This window comes from Dermacentor albipictus, chromosome 2 (genome assembly GCF_038994185.2).
Source record: "Dermacentor albipictus isolate Rhodes 1998 colony chromosome 2, USDA_Dalb.pri_finalv2, whole genome shotgun sequence".
In the NCBI taxonomy this organism is placed as follows: domain Eukaryota; kingdom Metazoa; phylum Arthropoda; class Arachnida; order Ixodida; family Ixodidae; genus Dermacentor; species Dermacentor albipictus.
This window is the reverse complement of record NC_091822.1, coordinates 37,380,001-37,388,385: the sequence shown is the minus strand read 5'-3', so window position 1 is coordinate 37,388,385 and position 8,385 is coordinate 37,380,001. Positions and strand designations below refer to the sequence as shown.

Here is an 8,385-nt window from a genome sequence, read left to right as displayed (position 1 = left end):
AAAGAAGCTTCATTCTATAAAGTTTTTCTTGGGTGAGCCTTTATCAGCTGCTAGTTTGTTGAGTTTTATACGCTGACGACAAACTGTGGCACATGTGTAAATGGACTCAGTAATGGCATGGCCAGTCACGGGGAGATCAGCGACACTTCTTCGAGGTTCTTCATTTTTTTCACTATAGAGAGCTGTGCTATGCGTGTCGACAATGGATGCTCTGGTCATATGCGCGGAACACCCTGATGTTTACTTTTGGCACCTACATTTTCTAATATTCACGCATACCTTACGCTTAAATTGGTTACAGGGGCTTCATCATATTGTCACATAGCATCGCTTTCTCTATACCGTTTTTGGTACGCATAATCTTGCTGTTTATTCTTGGCAGAAACGTCTGGAAAAAATTACGGGATGTCTGATGCTTTGCTTTGAATCCAACAGGTTAGCCCTATGGTCATCTACACAGTCGTCACCCTCTCTTTATTTGTGAATGTTATGCATCCGTGCGGCCTTGCACTAAGGCCCTCTATTTTTATACAAAGGAAAGGACCTTTTTCCAAAGGCATATTCACAACGATGCACTGCGTCATGCTGCACTGCATTTTGCTGGAAGTATGCCTTAGGCTTCGAAGTATAAGGAAGAGTAAATATCATTTTCTGGTGCGAAACCTCTTTTATTTTGTACTTTTCTAAATGGCGATGGAGAAGTGCCGCAGTGGTGTCATCGCTTCATGTATCACAGGTAGTTGTCGTGTGTAGTTTACGCCTCCTTCTGCACAGGCCTTTTTCAAATCTTCGTCAGCATTCTTGAGCTGTGAATGCTGAAAGAAGGAAACTGGCGCCCCCTTTCAAACTTCATACTTCATACAATCAGCGGTAAGTAATTCAACCATCTGTTAATTCATCTTCGTTGTTGCGGGGACACACCTATGCATGTAATTTCGCCTTTTGCATTAGTCAAACATTCGCAATAGTAACTGAACGATCCAAGAATTATTTTTTGTAACCGCCTTTGTAGCCACCATAGCCGCCGCCATATCCACCATAGCCGCCTCCATATCCTCCGTAGCCGCCACCATATCCACCATAGCCGCCTCCGTATCCTCCGTAGCCGCCATACCCGCCACCATATCCACCAAGGCCGCCTCCGTATCCTCCGTAGCCGCCACCATATCCACCAAGGCCGCCTCCGTATCCTCCGTAGCCGCCGCCATATCCGCTTCCGAGGCCAGAGTGGGCTACAAGGGCTCCTCCACCACTGACTTTGTTGACGTGGTGAACCGTCCTCACAATGAAAGCTGGTCCCGCCACGGCTTTGGCAAAAGCAGGCCCGCCGCTAAGAAGAGCAACACTGCTGCCGACGCCTACACCGCCTACACCACCGACGCCGCCGACGCCGCCCAAGCCACCACCTAGGCCACCATATCCGAGACCTCCATAGCCAAGGCCTCCGTAGCCGAGACCTCCGTAGCCGAGACCTCCGTAGCCGAGGCCCCCATATCCTAGGCCTCCGTAGCCAGCGCCGCCGTAGCCAAGTTTCCCGCCTGCTGCCACTGGGGAGAACGCGGACACGGCGAGTACGGCAAGCAAGGCAAATAGCTTCGTCTGCAAAACAAGATTGATAAAGAGTGAATACACCTCGTGCGTGCTATAATACCCTTTCTCGGCACATTCGTCACATCATGCTGGCAAAGTAGTTAGAAAACAAGGCGTCAAAACAAGCATTAGCAAACAAATCGCAGTTACCGGAACATATTTATGTGCGTTACTGTATAGATGGGTGGACAATGTCTTGAATTCTTGAGAAGATGTTTGACATAGATGGTCGACAGAGAGCTCCTTCTAATCTCTGAGGCGCGCTTTCCAACGTTGCCAGCGATACTCTTAGCGTCTGACGAATGTAGGCTGACTAACTGAACAAACGAAGGTTACCACCAGCCGAAATGTGTGTGCATGGCAGTGGTAGCGAAAACTGTAGCTACGTGCTAAGCATTAGTTAAGCAGTATGCCTGCTATACTCACCAGTTGTGTGCCGCCGAGCTAAGTATGGAGTCCTGGCGAGGAGCAATATACGAGAATTTGATACAGCACCATTTCGAATTCGACTCGAACACGAATATTCGAAAGAAAAGACAACCTTTGAATTCCGCTTGAACTGCTTAATATTTTCTGATTTCCAAATGAAGACAAGAATAAGGTTAATAGACTGAGCGGGGCAAAACAATCGGGCTTATTCACGCTTTGGGAGATGCACGTGACAAGTTGTGTGTGTATGGCACCACGTGCGCTTGTCTTTTGTCTTTCTTTTCTTTTTTGGGAAGTTTTGGAACTTCTTTTCTGCAAAACACTTCTATTTCAATCTTATTATATTTAACTCTTATTTCAAATAAACATGCAGTTGGCAGTCAGCGCTTGTCTGTGGTATTTTTTCCTTGTGTCCTCGTCTTTTTTGCGCTGTTTAGCCCCAGTTCAAAGTATGAACCAACTAGCCCACATCAAGATCTTACTTCTGCGCTCTCACAGAAGGATTTGCTGTCAATCTATGTGCTTTCCAGTACCCAGAGTGACCAGATTATAAGTTAACACTTCAACTTCGATAAAAAAAAATTATGGGGTTTTACGTGCCAAAACCACTTTCTGATTATGAGGCATGCCGTAGTGGGGGACTACGGAAATTTTGACCACCCCCGGTTCTTTAACGTGCACCTAAATCTATGTACACGGTGTTTTCGCATTTCGCCCGCATCGAAATGCGGCCGCCTAGGCCGGGATTCGACCGCGCGACCTCGTGCTCAGCAGCCCAACACCATAGCCACTGAGCAACCACGGCGGGTTCAACTTCGATAAAAGGGGCACACCTTAAGCTGCATAGAAGGAATTAAACGTTTTTCATTATGTTTCCTGCCATCTGCGAGATGTATCCCTTTGCAGTGCATGCTAAATTCTTGGCTCGCTGGCATAGCTCGCAAGCGATGCAAATGCCCCCAAAACGCATATCAGCTTAGATCGTCACTACAGAAGATGATAATACTTTCTACCCCAATGAAAGCAGTGTGCAGCGAACTAAGACAACAAAGACAAAACAGCGTATGAGCGCTATGCCCATCAGTAGTACTTGTCTGTTTGCACGCTGTTTATGCAATGCATCACAGAAACTTCTTCAACCATTCATTCCGCACTGTTTCTGTCGGTGGTGCAAATTCTCTTAGGATACATTTCGGCAAAGTAGTCGAACACTTTAATCAATGTAGTTGAAAAAAAAGAGCTTCAAGCCAAATTTAGCGCTCCAGGGTGGTTATTGTAGAAGAATGCAAGACAGTTCAATAAATTGTTCTATCCGCACAAACCGCTGTGAATCGGCATAGATAAGGTTTATTGAATAATTGTTTTTATATACTGAAGCACATAACATAAAAACAATAAAAAACTACGTAATTTGTAGCTAGATAGAGCTACGTTATGAACTAATATTTTGTGCTGAAGAAGCGGCAAATAGCAAAGCCTATGCATATGCACTGCAATTTGGTTCTTAAGTAAGCTCGCAGGGCGCAAGTGTCACGTTATGATGATGCAAAGGACAAGTGTGCAAACCTAAGGCAAGGTCAATGTAAAATATGGTGCTAGATTGAAAATATCTACCCTGCGCCAAATGCCTCGATTGAAGAAAAAAAGAAGAGTTGACGAACGCCAGCAGAATTGACGGCATTCAACGGTCAATATGCGAAATACTCAGTAAAAAGCAGTTGAATCGCGGCCATAATACTGTCACAAACATATTACTGCCGTCAAAATACCCATGAACGTCCGTCAAATAGAGCTACGTCATGAAAAGTAAGAACTTCTGAATTGCAGTATATATATATATATATATATATATATATATATATATATATATATATATATATATATATATATATATATATATATATATATATATCGCTTGTTCAGAAAGGTAGCAGCTCAACTCTACCGATCCTTACCATTGTATTCATCTTCGACGTCGTAACACCCCAGACAGCGAGGAATGGTGAACGTTTCCTTGTGCCGCATTTATATAATCCTGCAGCGTCAGCAGCCGAGGCAAGCACCGCAGTGAGAGAAGGTGCTTCTCACCTATCAGAGAAGACGAGAAATAAGAAACAAATATTGCGACGCGCTGGAACGCGAGCTGACAGCTGTTATCTCAGCCTTATTTAACTGAACCTGCGATTTGTGGACGAGAAAATGACGTTATCAGTGTTCCTATCCAGAGTTCATCTGCCCCGGAAGCAAAACTGTCTACTAAACTTAGCTGTCTGCACCACAATTTCGCTTTGCAGAGGAAGTGCGACCATTTTAATGCACCGTAGAAGCGGAAGGCTGTTCTCAGACAAGTAGAGTACGTAAGGAGGAGATACGGCTTACTCGCGCTCTAATCTGCAGCTCCAGTAGGCCTTTGGCATTCGCCGCAGCGTGGACTCCCGGATGGCTTAGTCTTTATAGGTCACCACTTCCCGTAGCTCACGGCGCATACAGTAAAGGAAGCGGCACGTGAATAACGATTTTATCTTCTCCATCAGTTGCAGCGTCGCCTTTCGTTTCCCCGTAGCACTGAGATGTTGCTTAAGACTCAAAGTGAGCTGGCTGTTTTTATTGCCATCGCCTGCAGAAGTCAGCGCACGGGGAATGCGGGATATGCCAGCAGCAGACGATATGCGACGTATATAGAAAAAGGGTGAGTACACCTTTCGATGGTGCGAATTACTGGAGATTTCCAGAAGTAGGGTAATAACTTGCGTGAAACAAAGTATCGCTTGCCCAGGAACTCAAGGTGTGTGGCACCTGAATAATAGCACTGGTGAGCGTGTAATTATTTCATTATGCAAACTATCATACCTCAATACCTCAAGCAGATAAGCTCCATAATATTGATGCAAACCGGCTAGAGGTATATCCTCTTTTGTAGAGCTGAAGTCTTATTTTACAAATGATTCACACTAACAAACCTGTCCTGCAGGCTTCTCTTCTTGAAACACGATGGTATAAGGGTTAGAGTAATTCTTCTAGTGGGCTTGGCAGCACCGGAGAGACAAGAATTTTAAACCCTGTCTTGCTGCTTGCACAGGTGCTGCTGCTGCTTCGTTCGGCTACAGGACATGCCGATAACGATTTCATTCCGTCGGAACATGCTGCTTCGTGTTTAGACGTGCGCAAGCTTCATGAAATATTTGGAACTACGGAACGGGCATTTGTCGCCGAAGGTGCATGGACAGCGAAGGCCGTAAGATCATCGACATCAACCATGGGGGTGGTTTCTTCGAGCCAGGAAGCTATCTGTGCCGTCAGTAGGCTTGGCCCACACCGGAGAGACAAGAATGTTAAACCCTGTCTTGCTGTTTGCACAGGTTGGTGAGAAACGTTACTTTGACTCTATTCGAGATGACTGTCGTTGTCTTGCAGTGCTGCCAAGCCCGCAGGCAATAAGTGTACTTGTTGCCAAGTGTTGGGAGGTCACTATATAGTTACTAGCGTGTAGGGGAGACGTGGAAACAAACACTGGCCCTCAAGCGCAGGAAATGCTCTTACAGCTGATAGAAGGGCAAAGGGCAATCAAAGCAGAAGTAACGGAAATGAAACAAAAAATTGTTAGTGCCGAAATGGCTTTGGCCCAGATACCTGCACTGGTAGAAAGGGTAGAAGTGATTGAAACAGAACTGTTAACTCTGCGATCCACTGTGGCGAAACTGATAAAAAAGGTTGACCAAATAGAGAATCACAGCAGAAGTAATAATATTGCGATCAGAGGCATTACACATGCGCAGAATAAGATGGAACAAACATTGAAGCAGGAGGTTGTAGTGCGAATTCTGCAGGGGAAACTGAACCTATAAGTTACAAGTGTCGAACGTATACATCGAATTTGAAAACCTTTTTCAAATGGACCAAGACTCATCATTCTGCGCCTGGAAACCTCACAGGTAAAAAGGACGTTCTGCGCAGTCGCAATAAGCTTAGGGGCACAAATATTTTCATCAATAAGGGCTTCTCGCATGATGTAAGAAGGAAAAGACAATGCATTTGGAAGAGCGCATTGGAAAACAGAAAATGAAAAGAGAAGGTCGCACTTGTGTATGATAAAATGAAGATAAACGGAGTGATGTACGCATGGCATGAAGCCTCAAACCAACGCTATCGGGTGACGGACAGCCCGTCTAATACATGTGCAAGAACCACTGCTTCTTTGCATACTTGATGAAAAGAGCGCTACGAAGACGCGGACTAAAAGAACAACATGTACAACGGACACAGCGCCTTGTCCGTCGTACATGTTGTTCATTTAGTCCGCGTCTTCGTAGCGCTTTTTTCATCAAGTAAGCACAACCAACTCGCCCACATCAAGCTTCTGTCACTGCTTCTTTAAATGACTGACATGTGCATCCGGGCAAGCGTCGGCTACTAAACGCCAACGCCCGTAGCCTTGGCAATAAGGATGTATACTTGGAGCACGTTTTGCTTAAGTATCACCCAGATATAGTATTTGTAACAGAAACGTGGCTACATGAGGGTGTCCGAGAATGTTAAATATGCCCTCCGGGATATAACGTTATCAGAAATGACCGCAGTAGCAGGGGTGGGGGCGTTGCAATATTTCTGGAATGCAGCCTTAAATACACGGTCCTTTACAAACCGTCCGACATTGAAGCAATATGTCGCAAAATTCTTCGATGCCCTGACCTTATTGTGGGATGCGTATATCGCGCTCCGGGAAGTACTGCCGCTAGTATTGATGCACAGAAAAAGAAACTGCATCATTTATGCGTTCAGCGGGGGATTTCAATGTCCCAGACGTTGAATAAGACGAAATGGAAATGGCTACGCGAGACCGCGACGCAGGCTCAGCAATTATAGATATGTGCTTTTCACATGGACTTACACAAGTAATACGTGACTTTACTAGGGTCTGCGGTAATAGCAAATCTGTTCTTGACCTCTTTTTTTTTTGTCATAGCATTCTATCGAGATGGTGTTGACATTCTGCCCGGGTTCTCGGATCACTCGATTGTAAGATTGTCTTTAAATATAAGTTTCTTTTCAAGGGTTCGTAGGAGTTTCATAATACGGACACTTTAATGAAGCTGACGACACTGCAATAATAGATGAACTAGCCTTCTCTTTTGAGATGTTTGAAAAAGGAAGTCGAGATGAATCTGCGCACATGGATGAGTTGTGGTTAAACTTTAAGCGAACAGTTCACAAATATATAGGCCGCTATGTACCTATCAGATGTAAAACAAAAGGAATGCACAGCCCATGGATTACGAGAGAGATCATACAACTGCAAAGAAAAGTGGCAAGGCGTAGGGCACTTTATAGGCGTACAGATGATTCTGCTCTTCGTGATGATATGTCAAACTTTATTAAACAGCTAAAGTTAATGATGAAGGAATCGAGGGAAAAGTACTATGGTGTCACTATGGATACTTTTCTACGTGAATCACACCAAAAGTTTTAGAGGCACCAGGCTCCAACTAAGAAGGTAGTCATTAAAATAAGCCCAGAAGAGGGACCTATTGAGGATAAAGGTCATATAGCGGACGCCTTCAATAACGTTTTTGCTAGTGTGTTCACCAGCGATGATGGAAACCATTCAAAATTTGAGGTACACCAACAGCTACCAGTTGCAGAGGAACTGCGGGTAACGTATGAAGGAATATTAAACTTGCTGCTGTACCTAAATACAAAGAAATTGGCAGGCCCTGATGAGATACCAAATTTGTTTTTAAAGAGTTGTGCTGAATGGAATTCGAAGTACCTCTTCATTGTCTTCACGAAGTCAATACGGTCAGGCACACTTCCTGAAGAATAGAAAATGAGTAAAGTTATACCCGTATTTAAAGACGGTGACACCACGTCTACTGCCAATTACAGGCCCATTACTCTAACTTCCGGTTGTTGTAAAGTGCTTCTGTGTACATTCGGCAGCTTTTGTCACGGAACAAAATTCTTAGTAACTATCAAAATGGGTTTCGCGGGGGCTTGTCAACCGTAACACAATTACTAGAACGCGTTCACGATTTCAACAAAGTTATCGATGGCCAGGGACAAATATATCTGATCTTTCTCGACTTCAAAAAGGCATTTGATAAAGTTAATCATAGAAACCTGTTCATTAAACTAAACGCTACTTTAGGAGATACAAGTGTAGTCAAACGGGTGGAGGACTTTCTTACTGATTGCCGACAGTTCGTCAGTATTGATGAAAATAGGTCCAGGTTCTGTGACGTCAAATCAGGCGTGCCTCATGATTCAGTTCTTGGGCCTGTGTTATTTATGGTATATATTAACGACCAAATCCAAGAATCGACCAGAGTTGCAGCGAGGTTATTCGCAGATGACTGGGTGATATATACA

The 8,385-nt window shown here is 44.4% G+C and overlaps 1 protein-coding gene across 1 annotated transcript; it reads right to left on the bottom strand.

Moving 5' to 3' along the window:
- Positions 1-697: 697 nt before the first annotated feature.
- On the bottom strand, positions 698-4,100 carry LOC139055375 (chorion class B protein B.L1-like). The gene is made up of 2 exons (XM_070532812.1): positions 3,975-4,100; positions 698-1,599 (listed from the first exon to the last, which is right to left on the bottom strand). Exons 1-2 carry the CDS (start codon positions 3,984-3,986, stop codon positions 988-990), a joined length of 624 nt encoding a protein of 207 aa, XP_070388913.1. The 5' UTR covers positions 3,987-4,100; the 3' UTR covers positions 698-987.
- Positions 4,101-8,385: the final 4,285 nt, after the last annotated feature.